Here is a 23,358-nt window from a genome sequence, read left to right on the forward strand (position 1 = left end):
TTCCTGCTGGTCAAACACTTACTGGGCAGATATCCATCCATCCATTATCTATACCGCTTATTCCTGAATAGGGTCATGGGGGTGCTGGAGCCGATCCCAGCTGACACTGGGTGAGAGGCGAGACGTTTTTTGGAATGTAGCTTATGCATACTGTATATCCACAGTGACGTAGCCTCATGTGGGCTCTGTTTTGCTATATTACTTATTTTCACCCAATATGTATTATATTTACCTTAAAATTCCAGTGGGTTTAGCACAAAAGTAACAGGATCAGGATGAGACAAGAAGAAATAAACTGGGATCAAACTGGATGGGAATAAAAAAAACTAAACATTTATTTTCTACCTAAAAAAATCAGGAAGACTGATTGCAGATGCACCTAGTAATGACTGATTAGACAGATGTGAAAGTAAAGCAGACAGGTGTGTGTAACATGTTCTGTATTAAAAGGCTTTCAGATCATATAGACAGAAACCGCAATTTCCTAGCATTTTCGTTTATTAACCTGTTTAAGGTTTTCATAATGTCTAAAAAGTCACGATGACGATGGTGAGATCAGTTTTAACAATGACATTATTATACACACTTCCTTTAGTATGGGTTCTTCAGTGTGTGAGTCATGATGGTCATCAGAGCGCGCCAAGTCTCCTCAGCGGTGGGGATGATCTGACTGGCTGGCAGGATGAAGCCGTAGCGGCCGTTGTCTCTCAGCTCGAAGGTGTAGGAGTACTTGATGCCCTGGTTGTAGGTCCAGTCAATGGTGCCACCACTGGCTTGGTCTACAGATGAAACACATACTGGTCAGAGGAATATTCCTCAAGTGTAAAATACAGGTTTTCATGTGGCAGCAATAATAGAGGTCCCCTGCTCATAGACAGCATTAATTCTGATTATCTCAGATGGAGAAAAAGAAAAGAATCTGTTTTTAACCCCAATGGCTAATACCTCTACTACAGCAAATAGTGCTGAAAATAACAAGAATAGAATATTATAACTCCTAGTGAAAACTATGGAACCATCTACAGTATGTTGCTGAAACTCACAGATTGTGTTGATGATGCTGCCATATCTGTAGCTAGTACCGTACAGGGAAGCCAGGTCAGTGATGGCCTGTTTAGCCAGACTGTGCTGTAGAAAGACATCATATGATTATTCATTCATAGTTGCATAATTTCTTGCATCACAAGCAAATATTTTATGGACAAAAAAACAGCAGAACCCAGAGAAGATATTTAACAGCTACAATCAGTTCCCCCAGGTTGATCTTGAACAATAAAAGAGTTCTGAATAAAAAAAAAGTCAGCCAGTATCAAGTGTGTTTTACCAGCTCGGCCTGGTCCTTGACTGGAGTGCTGGTGTAGCCATAAGGGTACATGAGCATCTGAGAGTAGGAATGAATAGAGATGAAGGCCTTGAAGTTGCCATGGGACTTCACAAAGTCCACAATGGACTTGACCTCAGACTCGGAGTGAGCCTTGGGTCCACGGTAGGTCTCAGAGCAGGGACTGCTGCTGGCACCGGGTCCTAACGTCATGACAACAGAGTCAAAGAAAAGCTTCTTCTGAATTAAGATTACTGTGATCACAGGGCATAAAAAAAGCTGAGGTCACTAAGAATATATTAATACTCATGGTACAATGGTCGCCACAAAGTGCATACATGTCCTGTTATGTAACTTGTAAATGTGTGGCCATTTTTGCCAGGACTTTCTTGATCAAAAAGAAAAACATTTCTATCTTGCTTCTCTCCATCTTCAACAATAGAACTGAGGTGAATATTCATTTTTTTCAAACCTGTAATAAAATGCTGAAGTCATAAATTATTACATTATACTGTAGGTTTGGAAGCTAAACAATAACAGCTGAGAAAGGCATTTGGCACTATAATCTAGTGATAAGGGAAAGGCATTACCTCCAAAACCAGCATCCCAGTTTCTGTTAGGGTCGACTCCGGCACAGCTCGAGCCAGGGTTGGGCTTCCTGGTCTTACGCCACATTCGGTTCTGGAAAAAAGCAACTCATCCCAGTTTGTTTTAATTTCGATTATATATGAATGAATGCAGAATGGAGAAATGGCTGTTAGCTCAGCTGGTAAAAAAGTCTTGCTTTGAGAAACTCACGCTGGTGTGGGTGTAGGCGAAACCATCAGGGTTGGTCACAATCTCCAGGAAGATGTCTATATTGTTGAGGATGGCAGTCAGAGCGGGGTCTTGTCCATATTCAGTCACTATCTGATGACAGAATTGGAAAGGAGATTATATTTACCATAGCAGGTTGGAGGCCAGAAGCTGCAGAGACAGAAGAAAAATAATTATTAAAGCACCTTCTTGGCAAACCAGGTGCCGCTGGCCTGAGTGACCCACTCTCTGGAGTGGATCCCAGTGTCGATCCAGATGGCGGGACGGTTGGTTCCACCGGTGCTGAACTAAGACAAAGGAAAGAAAAGGAACGGTTACACAAAATTCCAGGCAAGGAATACACAACTTAACATACTTTAAATGGTGTATGATCTATTGTATTGAGAAATGATATCAAATCTGAAAAGGTGTTTCCATTCTCAGCCTGACTGGGATGAGTTAGAGCCTGTCACTTCCTCCAACATGAAGAAATAGCTTCATTTTATCAAGTGAGTGTTTTACTTACTTGCTATGCTTTGTACAACACAGTCATTTGTTTCATTTAGGATCATTCAGAGCAAGTGTGATCATTTGTATTTCATTTTGTGATGGATTTGGACTTACCTTGAGCACATTCAGAGGACGGCCCTCGTAGCTCTGACCGATCACTATCTTGCTGACCAGGTTGGGATTCTCAGCCACCAGCATGTCCTGGAAGCTGTAGATCTAAACCACAAACAAAATCCTGGTTTTGATCATGATATTAAATTGAACCCATTTAATAAAAGTTAATAATGCTGTTACTGAATAACAGCTGCCAGAGCGAGTGCACGTACTAACCTCACTGATGGTGTGATACCTGGAGAAGTCAAAGTTGTCAGTGTTTCTGGGCTCAGTGACACGAGTAGCCATCGACATCTGCTCCTCTTCCAGCAGCACCTGAAGACCACTGATATTATTAGGCATTGGATAAAGCAAAGTCAGCATTGAGCTTTAGCCTAAAATCAACTAAAAGCCTCAGGCTGAGAGATCAGGCTGTCTGCAGGTCTCATACCTGCAGGTCTTCAATCATTATGGAGTACTCGATGTCCTGAGTCTCCAGGTAAATTTTGACAGACTGCAGGTTGTGGATGGGAACTCTGACATCCACGGGAATGGCCACATCAGTCACGCCTCTCCAGAAGTCCAGCTGAAAGACAACACAGATGTCATACAACAAATTAAGGCATTTTTCAATTAATTATTTCTGTAAATTATTGCATTTTTAAATTACCTCAAACTCAATTATGTCCTCTAGGTCCTTGATAAGAGATAGCTGGACATCATCCTTTGGAACAATGCGAAGCACCTGGTGCCTGCAAAAGGAAAACCACAATGTTTTACAACTTTTACTCAACTCAGACACCAAAACCAACAGAGAAGTTGGCACATATGTTTTGAAGGAAGATTTCTCAAGGCTGACCAGTTGTGTTTATGCAGAGTGAGTAAAGCACTACCAAGGGTTTGATTCCCAGTATTGTTTTTTATCTACTGTTTAAAGCCAAATTAGGTATTTTTAAACTTTGGTGGCCTTAAAGGGCAACATTAACTCAAAACTATGGAGTATCTTAATGACTATATAAACTCAAAAAAAGCTATTGTAATTATAAGTAATTACATGTGCAAAATGATGTTAGAGCCATTGGTGTGAGTTGGCACCACAGATGGCTGCCTCGGTTTTGTACCGCAAACACATTCCTTGTGTGTGTAACATACTTGGCCAAATAAAGGTGACTGTTATGATTATTATTCATTATTCAGATAAACTACACCCAAATGAACCAAAGTTCCAAAAATATCAGTGGCAACGGTCACCACAAAGTGTCTGTTCAAAACAGAAGAGTTTTAAACTCTCAGGAGAATCCAAACACACCAAATATGTTGGGCTGAATTTTCAGTCAGTGTAAAAATGATGCACAAAACACGTAGAATATTACAATATAACACGACGTTCTAGCCATAAAAATGAAGGAGTTTTGGATGTGAACAGTGTAAGCCTGTTATGGGTTTCAGCAAGCTGTTACAGAATATATAATATTATCACATACAGCTGAAGAATTAACAACCTTAAAGCTACTTAAGGGGAAATAAAAGGAGGAAACTGTACAGGTATCTGGACCATTTATGTTGGAAGGCACCAACTTCATACATTCAATTACATAAGGGACACTTACCCCTCAAATGTCTTCTTGCCAAGAACAGCCACAACCAGTGCAGCAAATATGAGCAGCCCCTTCATTATGACCAGCAGTGTGAACCTGGCAGGGGCAAACACTGGCCTTTATATTTGAATGTGCCAAGTCACGTGTCCAAACCACGACCTTGCTTAAGATGATGGAGGTGTGTCAGCGCCTGGTCTTTTTCCCACATGGGCCTGGAAATATCAGACCAAACTTTGTACCATGCACCTCTATGTTTTGACACAGAGAAGTAATTTTGTACAAAACAATATAACTATATAACTATAACTATATAAAATGGTGAAATCCTCCCATTTGACAAGCTGACCAAGGAAAATGCTTTATAATTTTGTTTGGTAAATGATTTGAACAATGAATTGATGATAACAGTTTATTCATTTCAGTAACATATTCAACTTCTTGTTTCAGTAATAGAAACTGTCATCACTCCTTTAGAAATGTTTGCTTTACCAAACAAGGGTCTACACTTTGTATATGTCTAATAAAATCACATTTTCATTGAGATACTATGTGCTGTTAAAAGGAATATTGCAACCTTTTGGGAACTGAGGTTAATTGCTTTCTTGTCAGGAGTGGAACTGGAAGATGAGACAGCAGCTGGTTAGCTTAGCTTAGCATAAAGACTGGAAACAGGAAGCTGCTGCAGCATCCCTGGCTTTGCAGGAGCCTTGTTTTTGTCGTGTGGTTGCCAGTCAACCAGGGGAGGCTCCATGAAGTCACTGCACCCAGCTAAGAAACGATCCATCACCCCTTATAAAACCACAACATGTATCTTTTACACTTTGGTTTTTGATTAAACAAACAAGATGCGACATATTTGTTTGTGAAGTTTAGAAGTGCTGGTAGGCAAATTCTGTTTTCTTTGCAGAGAGCCAGGTGAGCTGTTTCCCCAAGTTCCCGGTCTTTATGCCAAGCTGAGCTAACTGGCTGCTGGCAGTAGCTTCATCTTTATCACAGAAATGTGATCGTGACATTGAGCTTTTCTTCCAATACTCACGAAGAAAGCAAATGTGTTCTTTGCAGTAAATAGTTTTCTTATTTGTGCAATGACTTTTAAAGACCTACCTTAAATTTGCCCTGTTTTATGTCAGAACATTAGCTGCTGCATGTGGCTTAGTTCAACATTTGCTCATTACTTCATTTGGCATGAAGTATGTAGCAATTTAAATTCCGTTTACAAGATAGAGTTTGTTTCAGCTTCCTTTTTGTTACATCTGGGGCAACACTGCACTTGGACAGATTTCGCGAGCTAAATTTTGCTGGGTATGGTCATCGAAAGCGGTTAGATATAGAGCAGTAGACATCAGATAACATGTTTAGATACTACTAACACTAGGTTCACCTTCTTATCCCCTCACCTCCAAATACTGATGACACATTGAGCATGGAATCATTTAAAGCCAGTTTGCCTGATAGTAAAGCATTTCTTGACATTACTCATTAATATGACCTCTTTCCTATGTACATGTCCTAGAATGTGCGAGTTTGTCTTATGCAACTGAGCTGATAAGGACGTTTCAGAGGAAAAGTAAAGAGATAGAACTCGAGTCAGAGTCCAGTGTGGAAAACACCTGCTGGAGGGTTTCTGATTCACAGCAACTTACAGTAAGGCAGACAGTGTGCTGGTCCACATCCATGTGTCCTGCTAAAGTCCCCTTGAGGAAGATACAAGGCTCCTACCTGCTCAGTTTAGGCATCTCAGAAGGCATCAACTAAGTGCTTAAAAAACTGGCTTGTCTAACTTCTGTTTACAGCTCAGTGAAAAAGCATTTTGAGAGTGTACTTCCTTATCTTGATGTATAATTTTTTTGCTGAAACATGCAGTCGCAGCCTAATTGTAGCATGGGAGGGCAGAATGGAAATAAGTTCTATTTACAAACAGTGACAAGTTTACTCCCCTGAGTAAATGAGCGGTCTCCTCCAGGGTGACAGTGCCTCCATCCACGGGACACAATTGGTCACTGACTGGTCTGATGAGGATGACCATGATGTGTTCCTTTTACACATACAAGACCGTCCCCTTTGAGCTACAGTGAAAAATAGTAACCAACAAAGAAAAACAAAAAGTGGAACCACTCACTGCTGAATCCCTATGTTTTCTTTACATAAACTTGTAATTTGGCATGAAACAAAAACTGTGGATGGACTTTGTCTCACATTATACATTTAAGGGAATTAGAAACAATTGTTTTAATGCCCAGTATGAGCAGCAAAGGAAACCTGTTTGAGTGTTCATACTGGGGCCTGACAACTATTTTAAAACAGACTTATCTACGTTTTAAATAATGGAAACTATTTCCTAACTGCACAGGCATCTGAAGGTTAAGTGATGTAAATCCACTTGTCTGCACACTGTTGCACTGTTGCAATCGCACTTCAAGGTGATAAAGTGGGTTTATTTTTAAGCATCATATCATTGTTGCTAACTTTAAGATGCACTTTGATTCATCCATTTTCTACACAGTGTTCAAATTCACATGAGGTGACAGTAAAGCCATTTGCAGAAATGTTGTCATTTATTGCACAATATCCAAAACTGGCATATGCAGAATTTTGTGGAAAAGCAGCTTCAGAGAGTTTATAAACATTCAAACACTAAAGGAAATGTTGTATCACATATGTTCATACCAGAGAATATACATCATAGAGTCAGTGTTACTGGAAGCCAGCATACACACTTATCACACTGTTCTGTGAGAAATACTATTTGACAGAAACAAGGTTGTTTCCTTTGAAAAGGCCAGCAGCAGGTCACAGAGGAAGCCTTTAACCACCAGTTTCCTGTCACTGAGGCAACACTGTTTCACAAGCCACAAGGCTGCAGCTCTGAAAATAAACCGTCTGTGCCTGTGTGGTGTTTGTGTCTGTCTAAAATGATTGTTTTCTTAATACACAGACAATTCCCATCACATTTATTGACACATTCGTCCGTTTTTACATTCTGCTTTTAAACAATAATCAAAACATTAGGATAAGGACAATAAAAAAAGAACTTTAGCAGAAAATCTACAGCCGGTTGTCAATTTCCTTTGTTATGACAAGAACACGCCCTTACCGCTCTCTGATTGGTTGTCCGGTGCTCTAGTGCCCGCGTTCTCCATTCCCATTGGTTGAGTTAAAGATCCATCAAAGCGGGAGCGCCCCCTTGTCTGTCAATGAAAAGTGAACGGGACCTCCGGTGTGAAAGTCGCATCAAGCTGAAAGCAGAGCGCGAGGATTTGCCCGGAAGTAATGCAATATTGTTGTCACAATAAAAGGAGAAAAATGACTTCTACACTGTTCTTGTAGGGTCCACTGAGCATTTTATTTCAGCACCAGCTTTTCTGTGGGTCAGACTTTTTACAGTGTAATTTGAATCTTGTCTGACATAGTCTACAAGTGCATGCTCCAATTTTAGTTTTTGATACTGGCAGTAAGCAAATCATCAAGGTCTGATTTGGTGTTTTCGAAGGTTTAATCTCATGGTCTTTACCCAGTGTTCTTTCACAACTGAGCCAAGAGTGTAGTGCATATGAACGGTAGGTCCTACCAATAGTTTGGGAGAACAGAAATGTCCCTACTAATACTATAAAACCTGTGCACTTTTTTAAATTAAAATGAGCCATCCTCTGCTCTCTGCTCCAGACATATAGTATCGGTCTTGATGTGCAGCTGACTTTGAGACAGCTGCACAGGGGCCATGTACAAAGTGCAACACTGAAAAGAGATACTGTAGGCCTGCTACAAATAAATCACTTTACTCTTACCCAGTGTAGTGTTACCAAAATTATTTCACACATCAATGGATGTCTGCTGATTAAACTACAACTCTTTATTAGGAAAAATGTTTTTTCATAATTTGGGGGAATTTTTATTGGAAAAAATATTCAATAATTTTACTCATATACTGTAGAATCACCAAAATCACTTCACACATTAATGGCCATCTGCTGATTGTACTACCACACTTGTACCGAAATCACTCATCATTTTGAATAGGCTGGAAACAGATGCATGTAAATGATCAACCAATGTTGAGACCAAACCTTTGTTCTTGAACTGGGCAGTGGTGGAAGAACTAGGGTGACTCAGATTGTTCACTCAGGAGCAATACCACAGTGTAAAACACTCTGTTACTAGTAAAAGCCCTGCATTCAAAATGCTACTTAAGTAAATGTACAAATGTGTTGGCACACTTAAAGTACCAAAGGTAAAAGTACTCATACTGTAGAATGGCACATTTCACATTAATGTACCTATATCATATTAGGGTCTATAGGAGTTCAGTTGTTGCGGTATTGTGTAGCCTGTGTAGCCTAAATGTAGTGTAATGTAGCGAGTAAAGTAGCCTACACATCTCAATACTGTACCTAAGTAGCCTACTGTGCTCGAGTAAAGGTCTTGAGGAGGTGACTTTTACTTAGGGGGAGTGACTGTGGTTCAGTGGGTAGAGCGGTCATCTCCCAACCGGAGGGTTGGGGGTTCAAATCACAGTGCCTGCAGTACAAATGTCAAAGTGTCCTTGGCCAAAACACTGAGACCCCAAGTTGCCCCCGATGGTGAGAGCCATCGGTTGAGTTGACACCATGGATGGTTACCTCGGTTCTGTACCAGAAACAAATCCCTTGTGTTTAACTTGCTTAGCCAAATAAAGCCTACTTTTCACTTCTGCCAACTCCATCTACTGAGAGAGAATTCCAGACTGTTCATAGCAAAGCATAAAGCAAAAATGCTCTCAGTTTCATGTTTAAAGTTTTTGTTGTTGTTGTTGTTGAAGTAGCCAACATGAACTATGCACGGATACTGGTTTTATTTCGAATCCTTGACCGGAAATCCTGTACTTGATTCTGGGGAACTTGACACTGGTGTGGCGCAGGACCTCCGAAGAAAAGGCAGGGCGTGTATCGGCGTGTTTTACTTTTTTGCTCTGTTTTCTATCGGTTTTTGTTTTTGACAGCTGTTTCGGGAGACGCTGCTCTGTCGCCTTGGTCTATACCGAGAAAGCTTCACGCTGACACACACAAAAATGGAGATAGAGAAGGAAATGAAGAAGGTGAGCTTTACTCCCAGTGTACTCGGTATGTGAACACTGGGAACGCCCTGAAAAGGTGTGACGAGCACAGGGCAGGTGGCGAGAAAGGTTACAGTGTTAAACATAGAACTTTTGTTTGTTTGTCGCATTTTATTTCGAAAGTGTGACTTTTTTTGCGTTTTAATTGACAAAAGTGGAATTACTTAAGAACAAAAGGTGTTTAGGTGCCAAAGACTATGCTCCTGTCTGAAAACTTCCAGACGAACTTCCTTTGAAATATACAATATAGTGTCACCAGGCATGACAACCAGCTCTAAAACCGAAACAATTGAAACTGTTGCAAAACTCGGCATAGATATTATGCATTTTGAGGGCGGAAATCACCGTGACACTAAAATGTAAAGGGGTTGTAAATGTTGTTTTACTTTTTAAATTACACACCAGTTGAATTGTAGAGCTCTCAGTAGTCCTGCATTCCGTTTTGTGTACCTTGGCTCTTAAGCGAGAGGAAACTATTAAATTAGGGAAGTTTTTAATGGCAAAGTTATCTGGACGTTAAGAGGTTGTGTGAAACTGTCTCAGTAAAGGAATCTAATTATAATATACAGTTTGTACAATGGATATTCATCCAGTTTGGATCATAGAATTTATTTTAGAAAGATTCCACTGGATTTCTTGCATTCATTGGATCCCTTCTGCTTAGTCTTCCTATGACATACACCAATAGCAGTAACAGTATACCATGTACTGTACATTTTGCATCTGCCTGTTAGCATATTAACATCCCAAACTGCTGAGTAGATGAAGAAATAACAGGTTGTTGAAACTGTTTATGTGCATTATACACTACAGTAATGTATAGCCCAATCTTATAATCAGTAGTTGAATCTATGCAGGGAGACTGGGGGCTCTTTACTGGGGTCATGGGCCCCCAGGTGTTGCTGTTGATTTGTGATGTTAACACAGGCGGCCTGAGGGAACCTTGCATAGACCTGCAGACAGCTGGCAGCAGTGGCAGGGCAGCACACATGACTGCAGGGGGAGACTGTTGTTAGTGTGATGGAATGTGTGATGTAAAGCTGCAGCATCAGTCACTCATTAGTTACATCAGTACTGTACTGTGGTCTGCATGTATCAGCTAGAACCAACCAAACAGCGGTTCTTGCCTTACATGCAACTGTCAGTTAAAATTAGATAAAGCATTAGATAAAGATGTTCACATTACATGTATGGCATGAAACTAATGGATAGTTTACTATCCACCTTGTGCGCTAACACTGTTTGAATGGGCCAGGACTGTTGTCTGCCACAGTGAAGGGATTTGTCATCCTGTAACAGCTAAAACCAATCATGTTGCGAGTGGCATTTTCCTGCAGATCCATTTGCTTGTTGCTGGCACTAAATTAAGCATTTTAGCTCTAGTATAGCACAAAATAAACACCATTTATATACTGTAAGCTGCTGCTGGAAAGTGGGTCTGAGCAGCTGCGTGACCCAGATGCCCCCCCCGGTGGAGATTGGTCTGCTGTGTCTGCAGGTCGGTCTTATAACAGTGAAGCTGTAACTGCACATTATAAAAAGCAGATGTGTTTAGGTAATATTATGCTCAGTTAAACTTGCTCAGTCTTCCAGCTGAGGTAATAAGATGTGACTATGAGACTGGGAAGCCATGTTCACTAAACAGTTTAACTTGTTTCTGATGGTCTATATATAAGGTGTGACTTCACTGGCTGGCATGTTCCTCTCTAAACACCTAAGTGGTTCGTGGAAAAAAGGAGCACAAGTGACATAATCCTCTGAAGATTTGTCTCTTTAGAGATTTTTGTGTTACATAATGGAAAGCAGTCAAGTCAGTGACACATTGGACAAATCAAATATCAAAATAAAAACAGTTTCCAAAACAGCAGCAAAGAGGCTGAACTAAACAGTTATTTCTGATAACATTAGCTATTTGAATAGGTGACAGATGGAAGGAAAACCCAGGATGACAGCACCCCCATCCACTGGGCATGAGGGGTCACCGAGTGTTAGATGAGCAATGATGTGAATCAGATGCTGTGGCCTTCCCAGTCACCAGGTCTCAGCCCAGTTGAACAGCTATGGGAGATATTGGAGCGATGTGTTAGACAGCGTCTCCATCACCATCATCAAAACACCACATGAGGGAACATCTGTTGGAAGAACAGTGTTCATACCTCCAGGAGAGTCAGTGTCAAGGTGAAGTGAAGCTGTTGTCCTGAAGTTAGGTTGGTTTTCCCCATCATTTGTCACCCAACTTTATATCGCCTTATCTCAACCCCACCCAGATACATAAAAGGTTATAATCTGAGGAGGAGCATGTGTTTATTGCACAATAATATAGTGAAATGGAACCAAACCCAAGCAGCTGCTACAGTGTGAAGCAGGAAAGTGCCTCTTTCTACATTGAGAAACTGGCTGGAGAAATAAATTCTGCTTCCTTCTCTCTTACACACTGTTGTGTCCTGCTACCAATTGCAGATATTTTGCTGCACTACAATATACAGTACCTACCAGTATAATACTGTAGATGTACAGTAAGACATCTTAAATAACTTTTTTAAGATTAAAAATGCATGTTTGGGTTGGTGTCTTAGAAACGACGTTATGGTCTGAGAGCAGGTGGCCTGCTGACGTGGCTCCATAGCCAGTGGCTTTCCTTCCTTTCAGCTGCCACCTGGCCGCAGCTCACCCCACAACATGACTCATGAATGTGACTCATCCAGTCTGAACTGTATACTTTGTGTCTGAGCAGCCTCTGTGTGGAGTGATGTCGCCCGAAGTCAGCACCCTGCAGGCTTAGTCATAATACAGTCACTAATCGACTTCAGCTGCTAATAACTGTGTCAGTCTCATGCTTTCTAACGGGCCTCAAGGTAGGAAAATCTAAAATGAGCCACCGTCTGAGCATTCCTCAGTAGTGAGTATCTGTTGGACCAAAGACGTCTGACAACAGGGTTTCCTCTTGGCGCCCACAGGATTTTCAACATCATTGAATAGTTGACCATATATGGACATAAACGGTGGTAATGGCTTGATGTGGACATGGGCATTGTTTGACAGCAAAGGCCGGGAAAAGGATGCAGATGTTCAGGAGAGAAGAGCAACAGTGTCCCTAGAGTCATAATGCTGTCTTAGAGGGACCGTTGGGTTCTTGTACACCTTCCTAACACCTAACCCTACCCGGAGAGAACCCAAGCAGGCACAGGGAGAACATGCAGACCCCACACAGAAAGGCCCCAGGTCGGCTGGGGCTCCAACCCAGAACTTTCTTGTTGTGAGGCAACAGTGCTCCAAAGGAAAAGAAAAAAAAAAATTAGAATTTATTTTGCAGTATTCATAAGCTTATTTTTCCCCCAGTTGCGTGGTGCATCCCTGAGGAAGCTCAGCATTTCCGTTCAGTGGTTAACCAGTCAAAGCAAAACCGTGATAGCACTTGTAATCTCCTGCTTTGTTTACAGATGACCCTGGGCCACGAGTTTGGCGCTGGAGCAGCTTGTCTGAAATGCAAGGACAAGTGTGAAGGCTTCGAACTGCATTTCTGGAGGTTTGTATATTTTCTGTCTATACAGACAAGTTTGACAGTAGATATTCATTTTCAAGCCCTTTGCATCATGTGTCTGAGGGATAAACAGCAAGGATTGTTTGAGTAAAAACACAGTGGTGTTATTGGGCAGCTGCCATAGTGCAGGATTATAAAAAACTTTATTCATGGACCCAGTCTTGTCAGTAACATCACTTTCACTTTACTTTCACATACATTTCAGTGTTGACACTGCTGTTTAAAACATGCACAGTGTGCAGGCAGTCCTGACTACCGAGGCTTCCCTGTCCTGCTCACTGCCTGTCACACTATGTGTGTTTATTTGGACAGTGACTAGTAAAATGCTTACTTCGTCTGGAGTTATCCACATGACTAGTTCTCCTGAAGGCAGCACCAGGTGCCCTGATGCCCACCACAGCTACAGGACAAAGGCTCACCACCAGTCTGTGGTGGCGGTCAGACATTTTAAGTGTCTGATAAGTAGCCAGGAGTGTTGTGTTGTTACAGACAGTAGCCTTACTCACTATGCCATGCTAGATCTGTAGGGCCCTGCAGTATTTGACTGTCTTTCATGTCCAATAATATGACCAGAATGAAAGATAAGGCTTTAGTGTAAGAATTAGTCTTCATCAGTTGTTAGGGAATCTGTTGTAGAGAGTGATCTTTTTACATTAACAGTATCTCACTTGCACTTTATGTAGCCAAGTGTTTTTCCTCATGAATACCAAAGAGAAAGTCATCCATTGTATTCCATGTTCCGCAGGACATTTCTGGACTAGAAATGTTGTCATTGCTCTTTGTTCTGACCTGTAAAAATTAAGCAGGAGTTCCAGAGCTTGACACTGCTGAGAATACTATTCCCCATCATGCCAGAAATCTGTGGGCCTGGACATGCTGAAGCAGACCTACCAGTCATAAATTATAACATAGTTGCTCTACAAATATGAAGCGAGTTGTGACAAGTGTAGGTATTTGAATTTAACACTGGGTTTGTTGTGTTAGTAAACTACTGTAGCAGAGTTGTAGCACTTTATAACTAGAAAAGTCCCAAAAGAAAAACACGGTGGTTTAAGCTACAGTAGAATACATTTCCAAAGCCACATGTATGGATGTAACATCAAGAATAGACAAAAAAACAAAAATTCTATTTCACACTTTTAAAACCTAATTTTATTTAGCTGATTATTCTATTACTTCTGCTTGCTTGTTTCTGGGTTCATGTTCTTTTGTCCTCAATAAATCAATATATTACTTTAAGTATTCACATATATTCATGTAAAATGATCTTTCCACTCTCATACTAAACTTAAAAACATGTTACGACTAGGAAAGTCCATGTCCTACACGGTTCCTGTCTTCCTCTACAGAAAAATCTGCCGAAACTGTAAATGTGGCCTCACAGAACATGATGTGGCGATGAACTCGGAGGAGGACAAGAAGGTTGGCAAGCTGTTCGAGGACACTAAATACACACGCCTCATTGCCAAGCTGAAGACCGACGGCATCCCCAGCTACCATGGCAGCATGGTGACCATCACTCTGCCCAGCCCTGCCACTGCTTACATACTTCCACCCAGTGCCTCCTCCACAGTGGTGCCCCCCTCTGCCACAGCTGATTCTGTACAGCCCCCTGGAGCCTCTACAGGTTCGACGCCTGGCAATGCTCGGCCGCAGCCTCAGGTTCATCCTGTACCAGCCAGTGTCGCACCTGTCAAGGCTAACAAAGTGCCAGTCCCTGTCAGCGCCACATCAGCCAACTTGGTGCCAGTCCCCAAAGATGTGCCACTGAAGTCTGTCACTTATGAGTGGGCACCACCAGTAGCCAATAAGCATTTGGTAAGGAAACAGTTTTTTTTCCATCTGAAGTTTACAAGGTTCGTTTTCCCTAGTCTGTTTGGTCTATTGCTGCATCCGTAGGAGCCGTGTTTTGCCTTAATGTCTCTCTCTGTACTCCTCTAATCTCTGTCCTTTCTTTATCCTGTCTGAGCTAAACAGTTCCTTCTGATTTTTCTTGTGCCTTCCAGGCAGTGCGTTACATTGAGCTGCTCCCACCAGAGAAGCGTCCAGTCACTGGTACAGAGGGAGCTGCTTACCGACGGCAGCAGATGGCCCGTCAGCTGCCTGAGCATGACCAGGACCCATCCAAGTGCCATGAGCTGAACCCTGATGAGGTCAAACAAATGCAGCAATATGTACGCAGGTACAAGGACGAGGCCCTGGGGGTCGGAGATGTTATGCTGCCTGAAGAGATGGCTCTTGTCCAAGCAGGTGGGCAGGGTGGACCCGGTGGGGTTGGAGTTCCGCCTGGTGCAGGAGGGGCAGGTTTTGGACCAGGGGTTGAAACACCTGGAGTTGGGGCTGGAGGGGCTGGAGGGGCTGGGCTTAGACCAGGAGCTGGGGTTGCTGGAGCTGGTGCTGGACCAGGAGCTACAGGCCCTGGTGCTGGGCCTATGGATGGGGCAAGAGTCGGTGCTGGCTTTGGGCCTAGAGCAGGGGGCAGTGGAGCTGGAGCTGGTGGTGCTGCATCACTTTCAGGGCCTGGGACTGGACCATCTGCTGGCTTTGGGCCTCCTGGAGGAGCCGTGGGTACTGCTGCCACTGCTGGAGCCATGGGTGTCCCTGGAGCTCAGCCAGCAGGACTAACTCAACAGAACTTTGTAAGACAATGTTTATTTACCTGTCTATTTATCATCGATCACGCCCTGATTTTCTACATGGGCGTCCAGGCTAGACGAATCAGTTAAGACTTTTTATCATAGTATTAAAAAGCATATTTTCTTACATTTATAAAGCCACTGTAGTATCAAGTGCTGGTATTAAATTAAATGGTATTTGTAAATATTTTTTTATGTAAGGAACAAAATGTGGTGGAAAAGTATAATATAGTGTGTATTACTCAATGACAATACATAGTACGGGTGCAGTAGTGTGTTGTAGCTGCAGTGTAGTAGATAGCAGGGTGAAATCGTTGAGGTACATCCTCCCTCATTGAGGAAACCCAGGCTCAGGCTCCCAGAGGAGGCACCAAGACTGCTGAAGTGTCCTTGAAGAAACCCGTTGTAGGCTGTAGGCAACATTTTGCACCAACAGGGTACATACAGTATTTTGTGTTTCCATAATCTGCACCAGTGTCTTAGTTTTGATGGTTGCTGTTGCACCACACACTGACATGATAACGATAGCTGCAGTATCCTGTGGATAATAGTTATGCGTGGAACCAGGACGATCATCAGATGTCCTGGCCTACGTTGTGAGCCCGTAAATTAAGATATGAAGTTTACTTGTAACCTGGGAACCACATTTGTTAATTATTATTCCCTCTTACATTATACCAGTTAATCGTGTGAGTGGTTACTTTAAGAGAAATGCATGTGTATGTGATGCATGTACAACCTGACTACTGTAAGTAGATCTACCCACAATGCATCACTGCTAGTAATAATTGCAAAAAGCCATTGCTCCTTGACAGGACAGTAGATGGAGCCGTAAGACCAACCCTGACCTAGCCGTCCTATTCAGGATGATAATGATTTAAATACTGTCTAAGTCACAGTTGGTTATGAGGGGGCGGTTCGGTGTTTAAGGCTTCATCTCCATGTGTGGATAGTTAATTCTTGCTGTGTGGCGTCTTATGATTTATTTTTGGTCTTAGTTCTACTGTGACCTGTTACGAAATGTTTTGCAAGAGTGGTAGTGTAGAAACAAGACAAGAAATCAGCATGTATTTGCAGTTTTTTTTTCAGCATTTTTCTCAGTTTTGCCATCTCCTTTCTCCTCTGCTACAAGCTCCTTGTCTTTTTCATGTTCTTAGTTGTTTTTTGTTCTTTTCCTCACTCTTCTAGCTTCATTCTCCCTCTTAATTCTTAAGTCAGGGAATGACTTCACAACTTTTTTTTTTTTATTTACTGATCACTACCTTTACCCAAACTCCACCAGCTGTCGTGTCATTGTAATTAAATACGCCGAGGTCAAGTCACAGTGGCTGCACCTCTGTGTTAAAGGGGAATTCAGTAAAATCTGTCATTCGCCGCATTTCAGGAACTGCTCAAACTGGAAATGGACTTTGTGTAAATCTGCTAAAAAAGATGAAGTAAAATAATTCTTTGTTATTACCAAAATGGCTGAAAAATATTTTTGCCAACTGAGCTTTCTAGCAATTTTGTTTTACACACCTTGTCCCCTTGAGATCTGGGAACTAACGCTGGGTGGTTTTCACTTTTTGATGTCTTAAGTGATTCATTGAAACATCCTCAGATAAGATAATAAAAATTATCACTGGCAGCCAAACAAGAAACAAAACTGAGTTGGGAAATTATTATATTTTATATCATGTGTTTGTAATAGAACAGTTATAGAAAAAAAAAAGTCGCAAATCCACTAACGTGCAAACCGTCTTCTTTATTTGTGTCCTTCCCAGTTCTGCCATCACTGCCAGCAGCCCATGCGTCTGGGCGAGCCGGCCGTCTATGCTGAGCGGGCTGGCTACGACAGACTGTGGCACCCAGCATGCTTTGTGTGCTGCACCTGTAACGAATTGCTGGTAGACATGATCTACTTCTGGAAAAAAGACAAGATGTACTGTGGACGCCACTATGGAGACAGTGAGAAGCCACGATGTGCAGGCTGTGACGAGGTGAGAAAGAGGATAGAGCAAAATGCTTCAGTGTGGCTTGTGATAGTTTTCCTCCATAGCTGCAAATTTGAAAGCACTTTTCATTCTACATTTGGATGCGTGTGTGTCTGCAGCTGATCTTCAGTAATGAGTACACTCAGGCTGAGGGCCAGAACTGGCACTTGAAACACTTCTGCTGTTTCGACTGCGACCGAATCCTTGCCGGAGAGACATATGTCATGGAGAATGAAAAACCTGTCTGCAAGCCCTGCTACATGAAGAACTATGCTGTGGTGAGAGAGACGTCCTTTCTCTAGCATTCTGTTTGTTTAACTGGTCTAGATTGTTTTATTTGTTTGCTGGAAGCTGTTAACTAAACCACAGTTCAGATCACTGAGTTAGAACCTTAACCCCATTAATGCAAGTCCTGTTTGGACCTAAAAGAAATGTGTTTAAAATGGCTCTTAATAATAAAATGTTGTCATCATGTGCAGGATTTGAAATATGAGTTTAGCAGCCAATACTAATTGATTATATCACTGTCCAGTGAAGGCTGCACAAGGGTGGGACTGCCAGAAATACACGAGTCATCAACAGCGCACTAGCTGTTAATAACAAGATTGTTACTTAAGTTTTTATTTTTAGACTAAATGATAAAAGAAATATTTATAATAACCTTGACAGTGTAAGTGTCTAAATGTGTGACTGTAGTGCTGACAACAACTGCTAATTCACATGGCACGGTAGCTCTCCCTCATAGGGAGATCCCCTCTTGTCACAGGGTATCGCACGCCAGAAAGTTTGATGTGAAAGTGTCTCACGCAGGTTGAACAAGTTACTGGTGTACAACTGAAATAAGACGAAGGTTGTACATGAGCACTGGCCACCCAAAACCAAGAATGTGAAGCTGTCAGCTTGTGTTCACATTGATTTATCCAACATAATCCCTCGCAAAGCCAGTGTTTGTACTGTATGTACTTCTGACTGTGCCACTGTAAAGTTAAGATCTATCTGCTTCTTTAGGTGTTTAAAAGGTAGGGATTCCACTGTGTTACTGGGTAATTGTTAGCTGGTCAATACAAAATAGCTGGAATAACTATTAAAGTTAAAAAGGTATGTTAAAAAAAAAAAAAACAGCTGTGTGACTTGACTTCATTATGTCCTTCCTTATCCCAGAAATGCTCAGCTTGCCAGAATGTGGTGGAGCCCGAGGCCCAGAGGGTGTCATACGGCGAGCACCACTGGCACGCCGAGCCACAGTGCTTCAAGTGCTCCGGCTGCGCCAAGTGCCTGATGGGCCAGCGATTCATGGCACTGCAGGGCTACCTCTTCTGCTCAGTGGAGTGCAAGAAGAAAACTATAGCTTAGACGTCCAAAACGGCACCCTCCGCCTCCTCCGCAACCACTTGTGAAACCAAGATGGGTTCAGCTAAAACTAGACCCTGAGCAGGGAAAACAAACACTGTTGCAGCTGCAGGTGTGTTAACAGGGGATAGAGTGCCTGGTCCCACTAATTTTTACATTTAAAACACCTAATAGAGAGTCCAGTTCCATTGGGTCCTCATTCCTCTTTAGAAGAGCACCAATAAATCTGTCTCGACTAGGGTGACTCCTAAACTTCTGTCCTTCTACTGTCCAGTTAATCCTCTGCCTTAAAATCAGTAATTTCCTATAAAACAAGTAAGCTTTTGTTGTTGCTGTTTTCTTACTGCTGAGTTTAATTTGGTCAGAGGTGTTAAACCTGTGTTTGGTAATAGTATTGGCACTGTTCTACTCCTAAAGGACAAGCTGTCTAATTTATTGTGCCACACTTTATGCTTTTTTTTTTCCACACAAGAAGTTACTGCTATTCTATGTGGCAACATGATGAGCAATATTAGCTGGGTTTGGGGTTGATTTGCTTCCAGTGCACTGTATTCCAGATCAGAGTGAAATCAAGCAGCATTCCTACATTTTTCCTAGAGTTTGATGGGAATAAACAGTGGACACCACTAGTTACCAGCCAGTGTGATACACCACCACAAACTGTGGCTGTCAGAACAATAGCCCTACAAGTAAGTGGTGTTTATATAGATAAGCAAATGATGTGTTTCTAATTTAATCCATCTGTGTAAGTTACTGTGCAAAAAGACTAGAATGTCAGATTGCATTAGCTTTTATCTGATGAATGGTAAAACTGTGTTATGCAGCTCAATCCAGTGCAGTAACATTGCAAACTGTACCGTTATAAACACCTGGCCAGTACAGTCTTAACGTGATTTTCAGCTACTGTATTAGATTGCATTTATTTCTAAAGTGACATAAAGGTGTAGGATCTCCATTAGCTTTCACAAAGTGGTGTTTAGTTTTCAGTCCATTTAATACTTGGGTTTAAACAAACAATGATTCTGTGCAAAATGAAAATGTATTAATTATAAATGAAAGGAAAAAAGATAAACAAACCGAACATAGATTACAGAAAATACTCAGGATTTTCCAGAAAAGTTAACACATGGAAATTAAGTTTTCATCTAAGTTTACATACTTTTGTCATCCACTGGGCCCCTGATGAATGTAAACACTGTAAAGTTGTCATATAGGAAGAACAGCAGGCTCGCCATGGACTTGATGAATTGAAGAGAAACACTGTAAGTTGTTACACATTTTGTAGCTGTGTTTTTGTTATTTTTGTGTTGTGTGCTTTCCCTGTTATACACTAAACTGTCTGCCCCAGTAATTTGAGTAATCAGCTCAGTGCAGCTGTTCTTTTCACTCATTAGCTGATTAAAGCCCCCATGCAGCCTTTGTCCACCCACACAGGTGTTTTCACTCAAGACCTCTTCTCACAAGAGTGTGTGTACAGACAGCTTGACTGACATCCCTCACTCACTAACTCACTCCGTTAGTTTTGTTGCAGACAGAACTTACTTCCTGGTCTAATCGGCCCTTCATGCTTGATGTAGCCAATGAGGATGTAGTTAGCTGCTAGTGATGTGGCAGCACAGCTGGTCACATGCACCGCAACATCTAGAGTCATGCAAAAAAACCATGAAAGAGTTGACCCCGTTTAGAGGCCTTTTTTAACAACAGACAGTTTGACTTTGAAATAATGCCATTAATGAAACCTTATTCCATTAAAGGTCCCAGTTAAAATGGCCTCGCTCATTGGGAATGTATAGCATCATTAATGCTATGAATTACACCTGTGCTTTTCCTGCTATGACATGTCTTCTGTCAAAAGGGTCTTTTGGTGCAGTTAATGTGAAGATGTCATTAAATTCATGTCATGCTTCAACCTGAGCAGAGGTCTTATGAGTGTAACTGAAAGCACCTGTGTGCAGGGCCTTTGCATCTGCTCATTAAAATATACAGGCTGTCACAGTTGTATAGTTTTCCACAGCTCTTAAAGTTGTACCCAAAGATGCTAAGCATCAACCAGATACTTCCCTGTATTTTATGTCCTGTAGCTGAAGCACTTTCTCATCAGAACATTGGTTTACCTTTAGCTCAAAATCACTTAGGCTCCCAGAGGATCTGTGTTGTTCTCTCTTGCATATCAGTTGTTACACTCTGCAACAGGCTGGACGTGATGGAAAAAGCAACTCTGATGTTATGTTTTCATTCACTAAGTGGAAACTGTGCACAATTCAAGGAAGCTCCATCTCTGAGAACCCCCATTGTCCTAAATGGCACTTAGCCCAAAGCTGGGCTGCTATTTCCCCTCTTTCAACCACAGACCCGCCAGACCTGATGTGACCAAATTGCCTAGCCAGCTTCAGGATCACCAAGTTGTGACCTCTTTCCCACATCCTCCTGTGTCCCTTCTCTAATTTTCTTGTGTCAGAAAGTCCCCTCTTTTCTAGTTTCTCTATCACAGAACACTTTTAGCTTTAGACTTGCAGCGTTGATCTAAGAATGAAATCTTGCCTAAGAAAAGAGTTGAATACAAACAGGGTGAAACCTTGAGCGGTGGGGCCTTCTTCCTGTACAACTGTGTGCCTGTTGGAATTTGCATGCAATTTGTTTCATGCTTGAATTTGCACCGTGCTGCAGTTTAACACAGCAAGTTGTATTGTAATTTTATTTCTCTCTAGAATTTGCATCATATTAAAAGTTTACTTGAATCTAGCCTTGACTCATCACACATGCCATGTAACCTGTTCTGGCCTCCAGATCCATGTTTGCTTATGGCGAAATGGAACTGAGATGCTTAATTGTGGATTTACTTGTATTTTATCTCATCAATACCAAATGGTAATTAATGGTTCTGGTTCCGCAGAAGGATCTGGATGCTCATATGGAGCAGAGCATTAATTAACAGGCCTAAATGGCAGACAAGATCAGTGTCTTCTGTAGCTTCCTCATGGACTTAAACATGGGTACGGCACCTGGTACTACAGTACATCTGGTAAACGTCACCCACCTTGCACTGCTTGAGTGCAGCTTAATGCCAAATTCCACAATGAGTTTTGAGTTCCAGTTGTTTTTTGTCTTTAATTTCAGGGAAGCTAGATCATGAGCTGAAGGAGTGATTTGCTTTTGGTGCAGAGAGTGCCACCATGTGGTTATTTTAGTATCTCACCCAGTTTTAACAAATGTAGAAATGTGTTTTCTAAAGCAAATCTAGGTGCAGATTTCTTTTTTAAATCGTGTTTAATTTTGAAGATTGTATGTCCTCAAGGATGCACAATTTGTTCTCTTAAGCCTTTATAGTTTATAACAGAGAACTCAAGCTTTGCCTCTTTTAACATCTGTGTCAATGTAGTGACAAATATACCACTGTTGTTGCCCAAAAAATTGTATTTCAAATTGTAGTCTCATTACTGCTCAGTGAGACCAGAGGGTGGAAACGCCCACTGGTAGTTGATGGTCGGTGAGATCTGTAGTTGCACAGGGTGATTTTTCCCTCAAATGACCACAAGGCTCAACAATTCCTAACTCCAACACAAATAGGAGCTTTGTGCTTTTTTCAAACAGCATTTTTGGTGATTAGTTTGGAAAATGTACATCTGATTACCTACCCCACTTAAATGTAGTTCCATAAGCTTTTCCATGAGAATGTCTCCCACACAGTGGATGAGACATTCCAAAACAAGGCTAGGTGCAACCACCTGAAAATTAACTCCCATTCTGTTTTTGTTCTGGCTGCAAAGTCAAAATCTTTATATTGTTAACTTAAGACTATGCTTCAGATAATTGGAGGAACAAACAGTACACAGACAAAGAGTTGGTTAGTGTAATGATGGAAACAATCTGAGACAGTACAGTAGTTAAGGCATGCAAAGACTCAAGTGGAGAGGGATGTTTTTCATCACTGTGACTATAGCAGATCAGAGAAATGCTTATAACACCCTCCCAAATGTAGAGAATAGTGCACTTGAACACTGTTTACCTTCCTGAAGATGGGAAAGAAAGGTTAGGGAGAATGTACATCATCTCTAATGAAACACACTATAACTAAGATTTAAATCGTTCCGATTCTACAAATGACAGATTGAGATGGCAGCTTCAGTCTTTCTGATTAAGACATACACCCTGCTCTCACTTGTGAGGGTCCTTCATCCCACATTAAACACAGATGTGCTGTACAATGGAATCTTAAACCTTTGTCCCATGTGAAGACGAGCAGAAACATGAGCCACGGCAGGCATCTCAACACAGCTGGTAGAACTGCCAGCTCTCTGAAACAAAGATAACTCACCGCCCACATTCCTCCACAAAGGGGGAGGCAATGAGGAGCAATTCATTTTTATGGAATGTTTTTATGGAGGAGGCCTGGCATTGCAGACTATGATCCGGTCAACAGGAGTAATTATGTTCAGTGATTCAGTCAGACAA

At 41.7% G+C, this 23,358-nt stretch overlaps 2 protein-coding genes across 3 annotated transcripts; one reads left to right on the forward strand and one right to left on the reverse strand.

The window, feature by feature from the left end:
- Nucleotides 1-480: 480 nt before the first annotated feature.
- cpa5 (carboxypeptidase A5) lies at nucleotides 481-6,109 on the reverse strand. 2 transcript variants are annotated; one of them, XM_020593508.1, is made up of 12 exons: nucleotides 5,961-6,108; nucleotides 4,330-4,413; nucleotides 3,390-3,471; nucleotides 3,171-3,305; nucleotides 2,957-3,055; nucleotides 2,741-2,842; nucleotides 2,323-2,424; nucleotides 2,120-2,230; nucleotides 1,912-2,002; nucleotides 1,325-1,524; nucleotides 1,044-1,128; nucleotides 481-779 (listed from the first exon to the last, which is right to left on the reverse strand). In XM_020593508.1, the coding sequence occupies exons 1-12, from the start codon at nucleotides 5,987-5,989 to the stop codon at nucleotides 592-594; spliced, it is 1,308 nt and encodes a 435-aa protein (XP_020449164.1). In that variant the 5' UTR covers nucleotides 5,990-6,108; the 3' UTR covers nucleotides 481-591. The 2 variants fall into 2 exon arrangements, with proteins under 2 accessions (XP_020449164.1, XP_020449165.1); XM_020593509.1 differs by having other exon boundaries at nucleotides 592-779; nucleotides 4,330-4,529; nucleotides 5,961-6,109.
- Nucleotides 6,110-9,162: 3,053 nt separating this feature from the next.
- On the forward strand, nucleotides 9,163-21,648 carry tes (testis derived transcript (3 LIM domains)). The gene is made up of 7 exons (XM_020593561.1): nucleotides 9,163-9,388; nucleotides 12,847-12,932; nucleotides 14,297-14,765; nucleotides 14,954-15,586; nucleotides 17,347-17,562; nucleotides 17,676-17,834; nucleotides 18,718-21,648. Exons 1-7 carry the CDS (start codon nucleotides 9,362-9,364, stop codon nucleotides 18,907-18,909), a joined length of 1,782 nt encoding a protein of 593 aa, XP_020449217.1. The 5' UTR covers nucleotides 9,163-9,361; the 3' UTR covers nucleotides 18,910-21,648.
- The last annotated feature ends 1,710 nt before the right edge of the window (nucleotides 21,649-23,358 follow it).

The sequence above is a fragment of the Monopterus albus genome, unplaced genomic scaffold (assembly GCF_001952655.1).
Source record: "Monopterus albus unplaced genomic scaffold, M_albus_1.0 scaffold19.1, whole genome shotgun sequence".
NCBI lineage: Eukaryota > Metazoa > Chordata > Actinopteri > Synbranchiformes > Synbranchidae > Monopterus > Monopterus albus.

What these genes read in the sequence shown, in the direction of transcription:
- cpa5 (XM_020593508.1), bottom strand. Translation starts at nt 5,989, where the DNA reads ATGTGGACCAGCACACTGTCTGCCTTACT. An exon ending in TCGCCTACACCCACACCAGC is followed by an intron (nt 2,003 to 2,119) that starts GTGAGTTTCTCA and finishes GCTTTTTTCCAG; the next exon opens with AACCGAATGTGGCGTAAGAC. An exon ending in CAGCATCATCAACACAATCT is followed by an intron (nt 780 to 1,043) that starts GTGAGTTTCAGC and finishes TTTCATCTGTAG; the next exon opens with ACCAAGCCAGTGGTGGCACC.
- tes (XM_020593561.1), top strand. Translation starts at nt 9,362, where the DNA reads ATGGAGATAGAGAAGGAAATGAAGAAG. An exon ending in TAGAGAAGGAAATGAAGAAG is followed by an intron (nt 9,389 to 12,846) that starts GTGAGCTTTACT and finishes CTTTGTTTACAG; the next exon opens with ATGACCCTGGGCCACGAGTT. An exon ending in CAGTAGCCAATAAGCATTTG is followed by an intron (nt 14,766 to 14,953) that starts GTAAGGAAACAG and finishes TGTGCCTTCCAG; the next exon opens with GCAGTGCGTTACATTGAGCT.